Source organism: Balaenoptera musculus, chromosome 11 (assembly GCF_009873245.2).
Source record: "Balaenoptera musculus isolate JJ_BM4_2016_0621 chromosome 11, mBalMus1.pri.v3, whole genome shotgun sequence".
NCBI lineage: Eukaryota > Metazoa > Chordata > Mammalia > Artiodactyla > Balaenopteridae > Balaenoptera > Balaenoptera musculus.
Window position 1 is genome coordinate 64,713,290 of NC_045795.1, and position 19,644 is coordinate 64,732,933.

Genomic DNA, 19,644 nt, shown 5'->3' on the forward strand with positions numbered 1-19,644 from the left:
CAAAAAAAAAAGAGAGAGAAAAGGAAAGGAAAGTTATAAGTTAGCTGTATGAAATTGCTAGTATTCAACTGTTTTGACCTATAAAAATGGTAGTTTCGAATAGTTCAACTGAATAAAAAGATGAAACCACCAAGTAAAAAAATAAGAAAGTAATTATGGAATGAGCAAAGTCAAGCATATTTATCATACTAAATAGGGACACCCTGAACCCCCTTTAAAGACCTAGAGACTGGGTTAGATAAACAAAACCCTGCCACATACTATTTATAAGAAAGACACTTGAAACCACAAGAAAAGAAAAGGCTGAAAATAAAGGAGTTGGCAAAGAGTGAGGTCAGGCCAGCACAAACTAGAAGAGAGCAGGAGTAGCCAGTGACATTAAAGAAGGTAGGATTTAAGGTGACAGGCATTGAGCAAAATAAAGAGGACCACTACCTAACAAAGGCACAATTTATGAAAAAGATACGAAATATAAAATAATCATAAGTCAACATACACCAGGTACTAAAACTTTTTTCTTTTTAATGAGGAACTAGACAACATTGGCATTAACACTATTATTATTACACATTGGCTTAGAGTTCTAGCAAATGTAACAAGGCAAGAAAATGAAATGTTATAAATATTGGAAAGAAAGAGAGTACACACTATCTCTTTAGTTAATGCCATGATTGTAAATCTAGAAAATCCAAAGGACTTTCTTGAAAACTACTACAATTAATAAGAGAAAATTTAAGGTGATAAATACAAGAAAAATATATTTAAAATAATAGCATTTACTAAAAATAAGCCTCTAGAAATAAATAAAAACAAGAAAAACATTCAATTTACAATAACTATAAAATATTTAGGAATAAATTATTAAGAAAAGTATAGGAAATGTATAGGTGGGAAACCTATAAAATCTTATTAAAGGGGACTTCCCTGGTGGTCCAGTGGTAAAGAATCTGCCTTCCAATGTAGGGGACCCGGGTTCGATCCCTGTCAGGGAACTAAGATCCCACATGCCCCAGGGCAACTAAGCCCCCGCGCCACAACTACTGAGCTCCTGAACCTCAACTGGAGAGCCTGCGTGCCACAAACTACAGAGCCCACCCGCCCTGGAGCCCACACGCCACAACTAGAGAAGAGAAAACTGCCCGCCACAACTAGAGAGAAGCCTGTGCGCCGCAAGGAAAGATGTCACATGCCTCAACAAAGATCCCGCGTGCTGCTACTAAGATCCCACGCAGCCAAAAATAAATAAAAAATAAGTCGTAAAAAAAAATCTTATTAAAGGACATGAAACCTATAGAATATTACTAAAGGATAAGATATGAACAAGTGGAAAGACATACTAAATTCATGATATGGTATGTGGTCCAGATCTCAGCCCTCAGCTGTCTCCCTCTGAAAATGGTCCTTGGCAGAAGGCAGCCACCTCACCCAAGGTTAACCACCCCACTCTGAAGGTAACCTTCTGCCCTCCTAGCTACTACTTCTCCTGCAGAGGTAACCACTATTCTGACTTCCGTTACCATAGATAAATTTTGCACATTTAAAATTTCATATGTATTGAATTATACAATATGTACTTTTTTGGTGTCTGGCTTTTTTATTCAATGTTGTGTCTATGAGTTTCATCCATATTATTGTGTATTGCTATAGTCTTATCTCTTTTGTGTCTATCTAGTATTCCATTACATGACTATACCACAAATTATCCATCTGTTCTACTGTTGATAGCCATCTAGACTGATTCCAGATTTTGGCTAGCATGAATATAGTTTCCATAGATGTTTCTTCACGTGTCTTTTCGTGGACACAAACCATTCATTTCTGCAGCATATAACCCAGGGTGTTTTTGACCCTTCCACCATCATCCTTCGCATGCTACCTTTTGTCTTCATGCTTGTGGGCCCAGCTTTGCTAGGTAGTTACTGTCTCTCCAGACATCACATTAGTATTCAAAGCAGGAGGAAATCCTGCTGTTGGCACCAGCCATATCTTTCCCCTTTATCAGGTAAGCAAACACCTCCCCAGAACTCCCAGCAGACTTATATTTGTTATTTTTTATTTTTTAAATTAATTAATTAATTAATTTACTTTTGGCTGTGTTGGGTCTTTGTTGCTGCCCATGGGCTTTCTCTAGTTGCTGCAAGCGGGGCTACTCTGTTGCGGTGCGTGGGCTTCTCATTGCAGTGGCTTCTCCTGTTGCGGAGCATGGGCTTCAGTAGTTGTGGCGCACGGGCTTAGTTGCTCCGCGGCATGTGGGATCTTCCCGGACCAGGGCTCGAACCTGTGTCCCCTGCATTGGCAGGCAGATTCTTAACCACTGCGCCACCAGGGAAATCCCTAGCAGACTTATATTTATTTCTCAGTGACTAAAACTGGGTCATTTGTGGCCACCCGTAGGTGCAAGGAGGCTGAGAGTTCAGGGAATGGAGTCAGGGAATCACTTGAGACTGGACACTTGCCACCCTGGAAAAAATCCAGATTTGTTAGCAAAGATGAAGGAGAAAAAGCTATTGGGAGGCAACCAACAAAATCTCACAACCTGAAAAGATGTTCAAACTCATCAGAAAGCAAGGAAGGCAAATCAAAGTGAAAAATGTAACAATGGCAAAACTATGGAGAGAGTAAAAAGAGCAGTGGTTGCCAGGCATTTGAGGGAGAGGGAGAGATAAACAGGTGGAGCACAGGAGATTTTTTTAGGGCAGTGAAACTATACTGTATAATACTATAATGGTAGATACATGTTATTAGAATTTGTCAAAACCCATGGAATGTACAACACAAAGAATGAACTCTATGTAAACTATGGACTTTGGTTGATGATGTGTTAACATTGGTTCACTGATTGGAACAAACATACCACACTAGTGCAGGATGTTGATGGTGAGGGAAGCTGTATGTTGTGGCGGAAGGAGCTATATGGGAACTCAATTTTGCTATGAACCTAAAACTGCTCTAAAAAAAAAAGTCTATTTTTAAAAATTAATTAATTAATTAATTAATTAATTTGGTCCTGCTGGGTCTTAGTTGCAGCAGAGGGGCTCCTTAGTTGCGGCTCGCCTACTCCTTAGTTGCGGCATGAAAGTCTTTTTTTTTTTTTTTAAAGAGTAACAATGAGAATAAGTCACTTTATATTTAGTAGACTAGCAAAAGTTAAAAAGAGCTACACCACCTCTGGCTTTCAGGGATGTGAGGAAAAGGATTTGTCCAAACACTGTTGACAAAGGTAAGATCAGTTATAGCCTTTTTGGAAAGCAATTTGACAAACTCCACTAAAATAAAAATACATATGTGGGACTTCCCTGGTGGTCCAGTGGTTAAGACTTTGCCTTCCAATGCAGGGGGTGTGGATTCCATCCCTGGTTGGGGAGCTGATATCCCACATGCCTCAGGGCCAAAAAAACAAAACATAAAACAGAAGCAATATTGTAACAAATTCAATAAAGACTTTTCCACATCAAAAAAAAAAGCATATGCTTTTGGACCCTATAATCCCAATCTTGGGATTCTCACTTATAGAAATAGGTGTAGTGGAAAATATTTGCAAAGTGATGGCCCATTCACAAAAGCACAGTTGGTGACATTTTGGTACCTCCATATTGTTCTGGTTACTATACTGTGTAACAAATTACCCAAATTTAGTGGCTTAAAATAGCAACATTTATTTTGCTCACAAATCTGACCTTTGTGAAGAATTCAGTGGAGACTGCTCTTCTCTGCTGCATCAGTCTGGGCTGCTGAAAAGCTAGGGCTGGAATCATCGGAAGGCTCCTCACTTGAATTCTGGTGTCTGATTTTGGCTGTCAGCTAAGACTTTTCTTTTTTCTTTTTTTTTTTTCTGGCCGCGCCGCCCTCAGCAGTGAGAGCGCCAAGGCCTAAGCACTGGACCGCCCAGGAACACCCACACGTGGCCTCTCCATGTGCCCTGGGCTTCCTCACAACATGGTGGTTAGTTTCCAAGGGTGATTGTCCCAAGAGAGAGCAAAACAGGTGGAAGCTGTATAATCTTTCTAACCTAGACTCAGAAGTCACAGAGTCATTTCTGCCTGATTCTATTCATTAGAATCAAAGTCATTAAGGCCAGGCTATATCCAAGGAGAGGGAAATTAGACTCCACGTTTTGTAAGAGAAGTATCAGAAAGTGTGTGGACCCGTTTTAAGTCACCATCAAAAAGAAGGAATTGGAATAAATAATACCACTTGAATTGGAGGGCCTGCCACAAAATTAGGATGAGTGAGAAAGGTAAGATGCAGAAAAGTGTATACAAAATGATCTAAATATGTAAACCAAAGACAAACCACTCTGTGTAAATGTGTGTATATATGTATAGTGTGCATATATATATATGATTATATAAACAAGGAGAAATATAGGCAACATATTCTTGCAACCAAGGGTTCCAGAGAGTGATGGTGATAGAAGGGAGAGGCAGAGGTAAGCACGAGAGAAAAAGATAAAAGACTGCGTTAAAAACTAGAAGTTAGGATGGGTTCTCCCTTATGCATTTAATTATAGGTATATATTTCACCATACGAGGAAAGTGATTTTTTCTTTTTTTTTGGCCATGCTGAGTGGCTTGCGGATCTTAGTTCCCCGACCAGGGATTGAACCAAGGGCCACAGCAGTGAAAGCACTGAGTCCTAACCACTAGACATCCAGGGAAGTCCTGGAAAGTGATTCTTTAGAGAGGTATGTTTAGGTGATAAAAACAATCAAGAAAGTTATGACCACCTTACCTTAAAACTCAGGATAGAGCAGGGAGGAATGACTGGTGTGCCCCAAGGGGCTGCAGGGACCTGACAGTGTTCTTCATCTGGGCTGTACTTTGTGAGTGTTGGGCCTATGAGAAACCAGTGAGCGGAATGTTCTTGTTTTATGTTTTATGCATCCTTGGTATATTCCACACTTAAAATTTTTTTTAATTTAAAAATTAAAGGAAAGAAAAGCAAACATTGCAGAAAGTTCCTAGTGGGTAGAGTGAAGAGACAGGAGAGGGACCCTGGCCTGGGACTACTGGACACTAGGCTCAGTGGAGTGTCCCAGATGGAGGTATAAATCTGGAGTGAGCAGCATGGAGATAACAACCCAATCCAGGCTGTCCCTGACAAAACCTCCCAGGGAGGGAGAGAGGAAAACACAGAGTGGAGCCCTGGGTTGCTTCAACATTTAACTCTAGCCTCGGTAAAACCTGGCAATGGAGGTTGGAAAAAAACCAGGAGAACTGGATGCTCCTGAGAAGGTGGTGTGTTTTTTTGTTTGTTTTCAGCAGTGCTGCTTGGCTTGCGGGATCTTAGTTCCCCTACCAGGGATCGAACCTGTGCCCCCTGCAATGGAATCGCGGAGTCCTAACCACTGGACCGCCAGGGAATTCCGAGAAGGTGGTTCTTGAAGCAGGAGGGAGAAGTTCGCCATGGTGAATTCGGCTGAGACTCCAGAGAGCCAGCTCTGCCCTCATCTGTGCATCAGCCCTGTCTGCTCGTGTTAGCCACTCGGGAGGGCAGGGTTGCGCTGTGACAAATGGGAGGTGAGGAGGCAACTGCAGGCAAGTCTTAAGGCTTTTGCTGTGAAGGGAGAACAGTGGGGCAGGAGCTAGAGGAGGACATGGGGGACAGAGGAGGAGCCCTGAGCTTCTGACCCATCGCTTCTGTTTTTTCCCTAAAATCAAGGTGAGGCCATTGCTGGGGGAGGGTGAGCAGGGATGCAAGAGGTTAGAGGACAGGGCTGGGCAGCAAGCAGTGCAAGGGGCCTGGAGGTGAAGGATGGCAGGGAGGTGCTGATCAGAGATGTAACCAGGCCCCAGGCAGGAATGGGCCAGGGTGAAAGAGGTCATCCAAAGGTAGAGGGGATGAGAGTTGGACCAGGAGGTTGAGGAGACTGCAGTTGGGGAGCCTGATTTATGTGTGTGAACAGCTGTGGCTCCCCTGTGGCACCTTGTCCCTTCCACACAGCCCTGGCCCGGGGCTGGAATTGAGGTAGCGCTCCTATCTGCTAGGGCCTGGGCCTGGGGAGCGGTGGGGATGGGGGTACATAGAGTTGTTCTGGGATCAGACATCTCTCGGAATTCCTTTCCCTTCCTGTTTCTCAAACAGAGCTGGCCATTCTCACTCAACCCCACCCTCTCCAGCCTGGAGTCCTCCCAGGGCCCCCAGCACTCAAGGGTTGGATATGCATCTCTGAGTAGGGAACATGATGTTCTCACCTGGGCAGGGGAGGGACTCAAATCCCAGATGTTCCCCCAACCCCCAGCCAGGCCTGGGACTGGTCCATGTGGGGAGGGGCTGGCTGCAAATCATTCCTAAGAATTTTTTTTTTCCAGAACAAAAGGCAGCAAAATTACCAAGAAAATGATTCCACAGGTCCAGAGTGGAGGTGATTCCCAGCCCATCCTCGACACATACACCCTTGTTACCAGCACATGTGGGGATTGAAGACTCTAGAGAGGCACTCGGAAAAATTCCCATTGTGTTGGAGGCCAGCCTGGTCTCAGCAGGCCCTACACCTGCACTTTTAATGTACCTTCACTTGCATGTTGTAAACCTGGCCCTTCGACCAGGTCCCAGATGTGAGGCTAGCCCTCTTATGTTATAAAATAGTTTCATCCATTTATCAGGTACTAGGATAACCCACCCTAGTTTTCAGTCATCAGGCCAGCTCTGTCAGAGAGTAGGGGCTGCTTTTTCTGTGAGCCCGAGATGCCCAGCTTAAAGTGAGCACAATGGGAGAGACCACACCAGCCACTGGGCCCCAGCCACCTACTGTAGTTGGGCCTTGGCCCAGCCCAGGCATGTGAGAGGCAAGGCTGGAATCCTCCTGGGCCAATGCCTCTGGGCAAAGCCAAGGGCAGTGGGGGTGGATGCCTTCCCATAAGCCTACCTCTTTCTTCACAGTGGAGCAAGTGAAGGCCCTAGATGAGAACTCCAACTCATCCTCGTCTGACTCGCCTCAGGCAGGTGCTGCCAGCCTGGTGGAACCATCTTGAGTTCTGAGGTAGAAGCAGTGCCCGAGTTGGAGGTCTGGGGGTCATATACCCTCTGTCCCCCAGCTCCATCCTGGTTGGGAAAGTGCTATGGCTTCCAGAGCTGCCAGAGGGAAGAGCCCCTCATTTGGAGGTCCAGGCCGATTCCTGGGGGCATTTGAGCCCATGCATGGCCCTATTTCTCACCCCAGGCATGGGGCTGGCTGCACAGCTCTGAGACAGGATGCCAGTGGTCCAAGGTGGCCCATGAAGGATTCTCACTTGCCTGGGACTAATGCACAACTGCCTCAAAGGTCTCTTCCCCGCCTGTCCTACAGGCCTAAGACTTAGCTTCAGGTCCCTTGCTTCTTCAGCTGCCTGGGATGGGCTCATGGCAGGTATGGGAATGTGTACTGTAGGTGTCCCTTGACGCCCAGGCCTTTCATTTTCAGAATAAAAATGTCCAGTTTAACTATGCTTGAATATTATGCTGGAAAGTGCTGGTCTGCTCATCTGGTGGGTCTAGACTTTAGCTCTTCCTTTTTACTTGTTTGCTAGGAAAAAAAAGAACCACACCTGCACACCTCTGCCTCCTCTTTCTGGGGGTTGGAGGGCCTAGCCAGAGAGGAGATTGCTGGATCCTAGCTTTCAGCAGCATATACAGTGGCTTTTGACCCTTGCCTCAGTGCAATTCTGCAGAGGGAGGAAGGGCCATAGAGATTTGGCTGGTACTATCTGTTTCAACAGCTCTTCCCCAAGAGCTGACTGGCAAATACCCATTCTTCTGCCTGTCAGGATGGACTGATTAGTGAAGTCAGGTCCTGCTGGCTTTCCTAGTGTCTGGGGTAGCTCCCAGTCCCCCTGTGGTTTCATATTCCAGTCTGGTCAGCCTTCTGCCCTGTAGTCTTCAAATGGGCTGGGCATTGCTTGACTCTGTGCACTTAAAGACATAGAATAGAGAGAAGTGCCCACAGGATCAAGGATTCTATTTGGGAAGGAGTCAAAGAGGAAGGGGTGGAAATGTCACACAAAAGAGACACGTCCCACAAAATCTGATACTTAGCACATCATCACAGAAGGCAACCTAGGCCAGAAAGGCATATCCAGCCAAACTTAATCTTGATATTTAGGATGACTAGCATGAAGATGACAATTTCTGAGATGTCCTTACCTGGAGGGAGCTTTCCTTAAAATCTTAAATCTAGTCTTTCTCTTTTGACAGCTTCCTAGGTGCTTCTGTAACCATAATTATGTGATGCAAGCTAAAGCAGTGAGGAACATTGCATGCTTGTGTGTCCAAACTACTCACTTTAAGAAGAGGCAATGGGAGTCATATAGAGAAAAGCAGCATGACCAAGGGCAACAACAGGCACTGGAAGCATGATCATCCTTGAAATAGGAGACTGGGGCTGCTGTCTATGTGAGTCCAGAAACATGAGGATAAGCTCCATAGCACTGGAGGAAAGGTCCAGGAATGCCCTTCGGACCCCAGCGTCATTACTCTTGATAATTCCTGGGATTTAAACAGTGTCAGGAATGGCCACAGCAGGTAATCAAGATTTTGTTCAATGAACAAATGAGCTGAGTCAGACCTAATTTCTGACATTCTAATTCAGAACTTAGATAATACTCATCTCATCTGAATTCACAACTGATTATTTAATATGTTCCTGGTTGACACTCTGCATTTCCCCAATCAGGTAACAGTATGTATCACTCACTGGCCATCATCTGTGATAAGGCATTTGTCTGTAGAGAGGATGGGTAAAGGAAGCAAAATTCATATTTAACATGAATGTCTTGTGAAACAACCCCAACTTCCTTAATCACATTATAAGTAATACTGTTTTAATTCTGTTGCTATAAAATTGATGCACTAAGATTGCTAAGGATATATTCAGGTAAATTTTTTTTTTTTTTAACTTTTGGCCGCACCATGCGGCATGCAAGATCTTAGTTCTCCAACCAGGGATGGAATCCATGCCCCCTGCAGTGGAAGTGCAGAGTCTTAACCACTGGACAGCCAGTGAAGTCCCAATATTCAGGTAATTTTGATGGCACAGATTTCTAGCTTCCTGTTAGAACATACATAGAAAGCAAAGTCCTCCTATGATATTTACTCTTCAAGGCTGAGACTGTGGACCATATGATCTTGTCATAGTCCTGGCACTTCCTAATTGTTCATAGCAATACCACCACCAAAACCACAAAGGCCAAACTATTTAATTTTTAAAGCCTTGAAACAAGGTCAATTTGGCTTTGAGGGTTCAACTAGCAGTTTCTTGGGCCCCAGGTGGGTATTTTTTATATTCACTTATTACTTGGCCCTTTTGTACTGCCAGGTGAAGGCAAGATCAAAGTGGAACATGATTTTGTTATAGAATGAGCTTCCTTTGGTCACTGGGAAACATACTATAAATACAGCGGGCTATCGCAGAGTCATTGCTAGTTCTGGTTATAGCCATGTTACAGAGAAGGAAATAATTGTCAGACAGGAGATGTTTTCTGCTGGGCTTCAATGGTGAGTGTATCTTCCCCAGCAAGGGATATATTGGATGCCCTTGTACACCATCCCCAAACAATTCAAATACCATGCTGTCATGGTTAATTTTATGTGTCAACTTACGGGCCGTGGGGTGCCCAGATATTTGGTCAAACATTGTTCTGAGAGTTTCTGAAAAGGTGGTTTTGGATGAGAGTAACATTTAAATCAGTGGACTGAGTAAAGCAGATTGCCCTCCCTAATGTGGGCAGGCCTCATCCAATCAGTTGAAGGTCTGAATAGAACAAAAAGCCTGACTCTCCCAAGTAAGAGAGAATTATCCTGCCTGACTGCCTTCAAACTGGGACATTACCTCTTCCTGGGTCTTAAGCCTGCCAGCCTTTGGGTGGGAAATATGCTATTGGCTCTCCTGGTTCTCAGGTCTTCAGACTCAGACTGGAATTAAACCATCAGCTTTCCTAGGTCTACAGCTTGCCAACTCGCCCTTCATATCTTGGGACTTACATAACTGTGTGAGCCAATTCGTTATAGTAAATCTCTTTTTTTTTTTTTTTTTTGGCTGTGCTGTGCGGCTTGTGGGATCTTAGTTCCCTGACCAGGGATTGAACCTGCGGACATGGCAGTGAAAGCGCCAAGTCCTAACCACTGGACTGCCAGGGAATTCCCATAAATCTCTTTATATATACACACACACACCTCACACATACACGCTATTGGTTCTGTTTCTCTGGAGAACCCTAATATATATGTCCAGGCCTCCTCTCTAATTTTTAAGAGCTCACACCCCAATCTCAATAATGTACCTGCTAGATGAATGCTGTGACAGCCTAGAACCCTGAAATGAGGACAAACACACAACACAAGGCTGCACCAAAAATTCAGATATGATTTGTCAGCCTTTATTAACCAAGAGCAAAGCTGAGCCCTAGAGTTTCCTTTTAAAAAACCCAACCTTGTTTATGGAAAACAATGATTTAATATGTTCAATACTACAGAGCAAGAATTGATCACCTTCTAATCACTTATTCTTCTGAGATTAAAATACAAGTGTAAAACAGGTTAAAATAAGATTCTCCCCAATGATTTAAAAATAATTCCAACTGAAAGACATTTCAAACACTATGTGTAGAACTCAGGACCAAAAACACCTTAAAACATTTTTACCTTTGAGGTAGCACAATAATGCTGAATTAGATTTCTTTTATTACAGTGAGCTTAGGAAAACAATGAGGAATCTACCTTTTGCTCAAGGTGGGCTAAATGGTTTTCTGCAAATCCCCCATGAGTTTAGTGACAGTTTTCTCCTTTTTTTAGAAGTATAAAGATAGCCCTGCAGTGTGTAAAAGGAAACCCATGGGAAGGCTGCTTCCCATAAAATAGACATTAGAATCATTGAGGAACGTCAGCAGTCAGGACAGGAGGAACAAGAGGTAATTGTAGTGAAAAACCAAAACAACTTGTATCTTGGCAAGATTGGTTTACAAGTGCATGTCAAGAACAAAAAATTCAACATTAGCCAACTGAAAACAAAATATAGAAGAAGACATTCATGGGTCTTTTTCCTTTTTCTCTGTGCAAAAATGCTCATTCAATTTTCCTAAATGAGAGAATTGTTTGTACACTGTGACAGGACATGGAAATGCTGTGTGTCCAGGGACTGTTGGGTGCCAGTGGCACCTCTCACTGACTACTGTACCGTTGTGACTAGAGAGTCTGGGCAATAAGAGGATGAACATGACCTCTCCTGGCTGGAGAATAATTTCTTGACACTTTGCTGCTGAATTCGCTCATTAAACTGTTCAAAGAAAAAGCTCCACCCTGATTTCTGAGAATCTACTGCAATTATACATAACATATTTATATATAAGGACTATGGACTAAGAGGACAGAGCAGATGAACCCTTCCTTCAGAGAATACAACCAAAAGAAGAAAGGGGGGTGTGATAAACTGGGGCCAGCAGGAAGAATAATACTGCAGGTTGAACCTCAAGGCTCTCAGGTACATTCTCCACCATGCAAAATCAATAGCAAAGCCAGAAAAGAGATCATGAAGCTCGAACCCATCATAGAAGAGGACAGTATAAAACAATTATCAAAAAGACCTCTTCCCAACACATGCTCCTCCCTGTGAGGCTCAACTCTCAGTGCAGGGCTTGCCCAGCACAATGTGGACACCAGAGTCCTGAGTTGAACTTGGTCTGCCACCTTCGATTCCTCATGCTGTAAAGAGAATTGCAACACTGTCAGACTCCTGGCACCTTGGTAATGGCTGTGTCCTTTTCACTCACATTGGTCCCTGTAAAGTCTCCCTTCCTCAAGTCAGACCCTCAAGGGGCCCTATATGCAGTGAGGGTCTGGACTGATAATCCCTATGTCAATCCGCAGTTAGAGCAGGAAGACTTAAACCTGATGAATTCTACTTTGTAAAACAGAAAGCATCAGTAAGTTCGGGGTGTCAAAGAGGCTTCTATGAAGGGGAAGATTGAACTGGGATGTGAAAGAGGGCAAGGTGGGAAGTCCCATCCCTAGCAGCCTGCGCGAGTGACTGGCTCGGAGTTCACAGCTGGCCCTAACTAATGCTGGCATGCGGGGTGTAAGGGAGCATCCACTCTGTTTGTTTATTTATTTATTTTTATTTTTGTTTTAAAAATATTTATTTATTTTATTTGGTTGCGCTGGGTCTTAGTTGAGGCAGGCAGGCTCCTTAGTTGTGGCTCGCCAGCTCCTTAGTTGCAGAATGCAAACTCTTAGTTGTGGCATGCATGTGGGATCTAGTTCCCTGACCAGGGATTGAACCCGGGTTCCCTGTACTGGGAGCGGGGAGTCTTATCCACTGGACCACCAGGGAAGTTCCCCCGCTCAGTGTTTAAACAGAGTCCTTACACAGTCTGGGGCTACACCTCTGTGTCACTCCTGAAGTTGAATGTACCTGTTACCTGTGTAAGAAACAGGTATGGTTCTTGTCTGCTAAAGTGCAATATCTGCTTTCGTAATTTATATTTGATAATAAAGCAACACCATAGAAAATAAGAACCTCAGAAAACCATGGGAAAAACCACACAGGCTTTCCCAGTGCTAGCTGCCTGTTTTGGAGTATTAGTTACAATGTTTCACAATTCTGAGAGCTGCAAGGCAGGCTACCTAGGGCAGTCTGAAAGAGTCCTTCTGCTTTCACTTCATGGAGCACAAGAAAAAGGGAGAATTGACCAAGGTTGTGATGGGTCACCACTCTGAAAATCTCTTGACCATACTGTTCATGGCAAAAGCAGACAGCCTGGCTTAGGAGGACAATGGAAGGTGACCATATGGTCTCCATCACTGTCTACAACAGGAATGACTCAAGCCCCAGCATGTAATCACTTAGGGATTTATTGAGATATACAAGTTAAAAAAATTCATATTGGAAAGGGCCTCTTGATTTAATATAAACTTGGCTATGACATCCAAATTTATCTTTAGGTAAATTTCATACTGCTCTTAGGATCTTTTGTAGCATCTGATTCTAGGTTATTCTGAAGAAAAAAAATTTCATTCTGAAATATATCTAGTTAATTACAATAATTCATTAGAATTCTACCTGATATAATCAAAAGGTTTAAAAAGTTTTAAAATACAAGCTAAATTACTTTCCTCTGAGATTAACAACTGGAACCCTAAATATCCCAACATCTTAATTAGAAAGGTCTTTGCAGTAATTCTATGAAATTGTAAATGATGCTGATTTAAAAAAGCTAACAAAAAGAGCTGATCTTTAAGATGAATGCCTGAGTCAGCTGACAAACTGATATATATGAATATGTCCAGGGGAATTCTCTAAATAGAGAGTTGTTTTTTTTTTTTCAAAAAAATAGCTGCTTCTTCTTTAAAGAGTTTAAAAATTGATGGTTCAACAAGCAAAGCTACATAACAACTCTGGTGTAGAGGGAAAGGTCTCTCTTCGCCAGCACACTGCCATCAGTCAGTAAGAGCAACTGGTAATAAGAGATGGGCAGGAGTTGCCCAGGAAAGTATTTAGATCAGATACAGTCATGGCACTCCCAGACCCCAGCTCCTTATAAATGGACAGCAATTCACTCATGCAAACTGCACAGAGATTAAACAAAACAAAATCTACTAAAACAAAATAAAACACCCCCGCCCCCAACCCAGAAAACCTTTCCTGGCTCTCTGCTACCTGTAAAATGTGCTAAACTCAAATTTTCTGCTCTAACGTGGGTTCCGATGTCTGATCAGTGTGCTTTGGGGTGCTGACCTGCTGGGCCCTGGGCAGGCCCTTTCCCTAAGCATCACTGAGAGTTTGGGGACAGCTGTCATGTGTGTCACTGTCAGCAGACAGTACAACGCCACAGGACCACAGACCTCCATCACATCTGCCACCATTTTTGATGGTAAAACCAAAGGCTACAGTTGTGGACTTTCTCAAAGGACAAATGAGGAAACGGAAGGCTATAAAAGGTTGGGGGAGGGTGTCTACAGTAATACAACAGGTTTGTGCCAACCTGTGGTAACTTCCAAAAGCAACAGTAGCAGCAAGAGAGGAAAGGAAGATGTTTACACTTTGGACTTTGTATCAGGCACTTAACTTGTTGGAGAGACATGCCATTTTGAACCAAAGATGTGAAAACTGGGTTGGAGTAATCATTACAAGTGGTCTAATAATGGGCTTTCAGAAGCAAAGTGGAGGTGTGGGTTGAACCTCTACCCATCCTTTAGTGCTGACTTCCAAGTTTTCTAAACGCCCACAGCCATAGCAATGGCAGTGGTGGCGGCAACAGCAGGAACAGTTCTGTCACATTTTCTGTTTGTGTTCTGTGGCTGACCAGAAGGTTTTGGGGTCACACTGAGAAGGCTCTGGGGTGTGGCACACCTACTGCCCAGGATCTATCAGATCCATGCTGGAGCCGAACATCTTCACCAGCTGTTCCTCGTAGTGTGAGATGTTCCTCTTCATGATGTCCATGCAGGGCCCCAGAAGCCTCTCAAATGCTTGTACATCCATAACTGCATTGTTAAAAAGAGGTGAGGGAGAGAATAAGTTCTCTACACCAATAATTCAGTCATTTCCCTCATGCAAACCTTTTCTTAAACATATCCATTCACGTTGTAGGAACTGGACTATTGGATACTGGACACTTGGAAAAAGAAGGGATGTTTCTATGTGAACACAGCAGGACTATGTCATCTAAGTTTGAGACTTTGCAGAGTGCAGCAGCACTCATTCCCTCTGTTCCCACACAGCCCTGGACACCTGTCTCCATCACTGCTCTTTCCACACAGCCAGGAGGTCTATACGCCTGTTCATAGGCTATTGTCAGTGCTCAAAAATGTTTGCTAAAGGAACACATGCACTCATTTCTGGTTGGTCACACAAACTGTTCAAGCCTAGATGTGAGTGAGAGCTGACAGAGTAAGTCAAGGCTTGCTGATGGGAAAAAAATACTGCATGTTAGAAAAAAAAAAACACTAATGCATATAGAATTTTTCTTACCTAAGCATTTCACATCTCCCACTGCATAAGCCGAAGCAGCTCTGGGTTTGTTGGTGACCAGTGCAAGCTCTCCAAAGTACTGCCCCTTATGGCAGCGGGCAATCTCGACCTCCTGGTTCCCACCATCCTTGTTTGCTTTAGTCTAGAGCAGGTAGAGAATATGACCGGGGTTGATTCCAGAATCACAACTAGGCACGTCCAGTTGCACACACTTACATTCCCTTTTCAGTACACTTAACACAATTACTTAGAAATTCATGTTGCAGAGACTCTAACTGTACCATGTAAACTGCATGGGCTAATCTCAGTGGCCTGGTTTAACCAAATGAGTTGGCTTTTACCAAGAGGTAAGGTGTATATATATATGTATAATATTATTATAGTATATATTAATATGATATATTAATATAGTATATAAAATAGTATATAATATTATGTTAATATACTATATATTAACATATAATAATGCATATTTTAATATATTTTATATTTATATATTATACATATATGAATGCGATCCATTTGGTAGATGCTGACTTCTGAGACACAGGGTAGAAGACAAGGTCTTTTGCTAATTCTTCCTAAATAACGTCAATGCTTCGCATAGGTTAACAGTCACAATTCAGGGCTACTTCTTTTTGACTTGAGGCCATGCTTTTCTCGGACAATACTTTACGTTGACAAATTTTATTTTTAGGTACTATCTGCATCTTAAGTTAGTGGTCCCCCTACCATATTTGTTTAGAAGAGTTAAGTAACTAAATATTTTTAAAAGTAATGTTCAACCTTGAAATATGGTGGTTTAAGAAATCAAGCAGGTTATACTTTGTGCTTTTCAAATTACTGAAAATAAGATACTATATTTTATTTACTATCTAGAGTTTCTTTTTTTTTTTTTAATTAATTAATTTATTTATTTTTGGGTGTGTTGGGTCTTCGTTTCTGTGCGAGGGCTTTCTCCAGTTCCGGAGAGCGGGGGCCACTCTTCACGGCGGTGCACGGGCCTCTCACTGTCGCGGCCTCTCCCATTGCGGAGCACAGGTTCCAGACGCGCAGGCTCAGTAGTCGTGGCTCACGGGCCTAGTCGCTCTGCGGCATGTGGGATCTTCCCAGACCAGGGCTCGAACCGGTGTCCCCTGCACTGGCAGGCAGATTCTTAACCACTGCGCCACCAGGGAAGCCCCTAGAGTTTCTTCTTTTTTTTAAAACAAATCCGTCTGCTAAGCTAAGCAATAATTTAAGTAAAAAAATACTTAAACATTCATAAGAATTAGTCTAAATCTTTAAGAACGACTTTATGTTACAGGCAGATAAATAACTTTTTTAAAGGTTAATTTATTATTATTATTATTATTAATTTATTAATTTATTTGGCCGCGTTGGGTCTTCGTTGCTGTGCGCGGGCTTTCTCTAGTTGCAGTGAGCGGGGGGCTACTCTTTGCTGTGGTGCGCGGCTTCTCATTGCGGCGGCTTGTCTTGTTGCAGAGCACGGTCTCTAGGCGCACGGGCTTCAGGAGCTGCAGAGCGTGGGCCCAGTAGTTGTGGTTTGCAGGCTCTAGAGCACGGGCTCAGTAGTTGTGGCACACGGGCTTAGTTGCTCTGTGGCATGTGGGATCTTCCCGGACCAGGGATCGAACCCATGTCCCCTGCACTGGCAAGAGGATTCTTAACCACTGCGCCACCAGGGAAGTCCCTGAAGGTTAATTTAGAAAAATAAACAAAAGTACCACACTGGCTTACATGGTGTGACTTTTCCTCCTTTCACACTTCTGCCCTGACCTGTCTGCTCTGAAGTTGATCTGCCCCTTCCGAGCCACTGCTCTCTTTCCAATTTCTGTTGTATTCTCTGGGACTGCAGACGTGTTCGTGTCTACCTAGTCCCTTCTCTAGAGTAGCACTTATCACACTGTACTGTGAACACCAGCCCCCTGGGGGTTTTGATACAATGCAGATTCTGATTCAGTAGGTCTGGGGCAGAGCCCAAGACTGAATTTCTGACAAACTCCCCCTTTCCCAACCCAGTGCCACAGTGCTGCTAGACCTACAAACCCAACACTATGCTGTGATCAGCAGGTGTCAATGAATATGAGAAATGTACAAACATATATCAGTAGTCTAAAAACTATAAGTAAAAAATATATTTTTAATTAGGAATCAAGCCATCTTATAGGCAGTAATCATATTTTTCTTTCTTTCTCCATACTTAACTTTTACAAAAAATATTCCATAAAAGGTTTTACACTAGGTTAACTTAGTATTATAATGTAACTCAGTATTTTAACAAATTCTTTATTCTTAAAAAAATTGAAACAGGAAATCTGATGATGATGGATTTATGGTAAGAATCACTCTTCCCACCTATAGGTCACTGTGTTTTCTAGGTCTCCCTATCCATCAAATGGCCATAATAATAATTGTCCCAGAGACCTCCCTTCCTAGTGCTCTAAAAAGGAAGCTTTTTCATATTCAACACTCACATGTATTTTTTATTATATAATTGCCCCATTTTCTGTTAGGGTGCTTATCCTTTTGCTTACTGATTTGTAGACCAATGTTTCTCATATCATTAATTATGTAACAGAGGTAAAGGCAATAGGAACAAGAAAAAATATACTAAATCTTTATCAATGAATGGGCTTAAACATTGGTCACCGTCAGTCACATATCTCACATAATGATGGTTTTGATACACTAAACACACTTCACATTATTAAAGCAAACAGTTACTTTCTGTGCATATACCTGGCATCTGGATCTCCCCTGGCATAACTCACACCATCACACATAAACTCACCTTGCTTTTAATCAAGATGCTCACTTCGCCGGACTCTATGATGTAAAAGCTATCAGCCTTTTCACCCTGAAAAGGGAGAGGAGGTCAGGTCAGAGCCATATATATGTATTAAAGAGGGACACAGAAATAGATCATTTTCACATTGCCTGAGCTTGAATTGGTATTTATTTTCCAAACCTACAAACCAGTCAATGGTTAACAAATTCAGAACAAAACGAGAGGATCCTGATTGCCAGGAATGTTAGTCCAACCATGACTGACAAACATCTCTCACTTCCTAACATGGAGTATTCACATTTGTCTCCATGAATATGCCCCGGCTGGTAACTGCATAGAGCATCAGCCCGCGCACCACAACGAAGAGTAGATCCCCCGCTCGCCGCAACTAGAGAAAGCTCGCGTGCAGCAATGAAGACCCAATGCAGCCAAAAATAAATAACTAAAATAAATTTATTAAAAAAAAAAAAAAAGAACACAAAATTTGGAGGGCTTAAACTATCTGATTTTAAGATTTACTATGTAAGGCTACTGTAATCAAGACAGTGCAGTATTATTAACTGAGAGACAGATGTAGATCAATGGAACAAAAAGAGACCAGAAATAGACCCAAACATATATGGCCAATTGGTTTTCAATGCAAGTGTCAAGGCAATGGGATAGGAAAATCTCTTCAACAAATGGTGCTGAAACAATTGGACATCCATATGAAAAACCCTAACCTTATACCATGTAATTAATTCAAAATGGATCATAGATCTAAATGTAAGATCTAAAACTATGAAACTAGAACTGCACGGCTCAGTACAGTAGCCACTAGTCACATGGGCCTACTGGGCACCTGAACTATGGCTTGTATAGATTTATAGGTGCTGTAAGTGTAAAATACACATTGAATTTTAAAGACTGAATATCCCCCAAATGTAAAATATCTCATTATTAAATTATTATATCACTTAGATGTTGAAATGTAATATTTTACATATATTAGGCTAAAAATATATTATTAAAATTAAGCTCACCTGTTTCATTTTTTTTTAATTTGGCTACTAAAATATTTTAAATTGTATGTGGCTCACATAATATTTCTATTGAACAGTGCTTGCCTAGAAGTAAAATAGGAGAAATTCTTACTAACTGTGCAAACATTTTTTTTTAATAGGGCACAAAAAGAGTGAATTACAAGAGAAAAAAATGACAAACTGGACTCGTCAAAATTAAAGACTTCTGCTTTTTAAAAGGTATTATTAATAAAATGAAGAGACAAGTCATGGCCACAGCCACATTTTGGGAGAAATATTTGCAAATCATTTGCCTGATAAAGGATTTGTTCTCAGAGTACATAAAGAATTCTAACAACTCAATATATTAAGAAGACAAATGACCAATTTTAAATAGGGCAAAAGATGTACTTCACCAAAGAAAATATATGGATGGCAAGCAATCACAGGAAAAGATGCTCACCATCATTAGACATTAGGTAAATGCAAAATAAAACCAAAATGAGATAACACTTCATACTAGGATAGCTAACACTAAAGACTCGATACTAAGTGCTGATGAGGATACAGAGCAACTGGAACTCTTGAACATTGCTGGGGGAATGCAGAATGGTACAGACATTTTAAAAAACATTTTGGCAATTTGTTAAACCTATGTTTACCATATGACTCAGCAATTCCATAAAAACATATGTCTATACAAAGACTTGTATGCAAATACTTATTGCAGCTTTATTCATAATTGCCAAAAACTGGAAAGACCCCAAATGTCTCTCAACTGGTGGGAGTGGAAAGATGAATTATGGTACATCTGTATAATGAAATACTACTCAGCAATAAAAAGGAATGATCCTCTGATACATACAGCAACATGGATAAATCTCAAAAACATTATGCTAAGAGAAAGAAGT

General features: G+C 42.1%; 1 protein-coding gene across 1 annotated transcript in view; it reads right to left on the minus strand.

Annotated features, from left to right (window-relative positions):
- Nucleotides 1-10,330: 10,330 nt before the first annotated feature.
- The window catches only part of PRKAR2A (protein kinase cAMP-dependent type II regulatory subunit alpha), a 78,587-nt gene continuing 69,273 nt past the window's right edge, over nt 10,331-19,644 (minus strand). Inside the window, exons 9-11 of the mRNA XM_036868387.1 lie at nt 17,736-17,801; nt 14,942-15,083; nt 10,331-14,454 (exon numbers count right to left, since the gene is read on the minus strand). Of these exons, the coding sequence (XP_036724282.1) occupies nt 14,321-14,454; nt 14,942-15,083; nt 17,736-17,801 (342 nt within the window). The 3' untranslated portion in view covers nt 10,331-14,320. The remainder of the gene's footprint in view (nt 14,455-14,941; nt 15,084-17,735; nt 17,802-19,644) is intronic.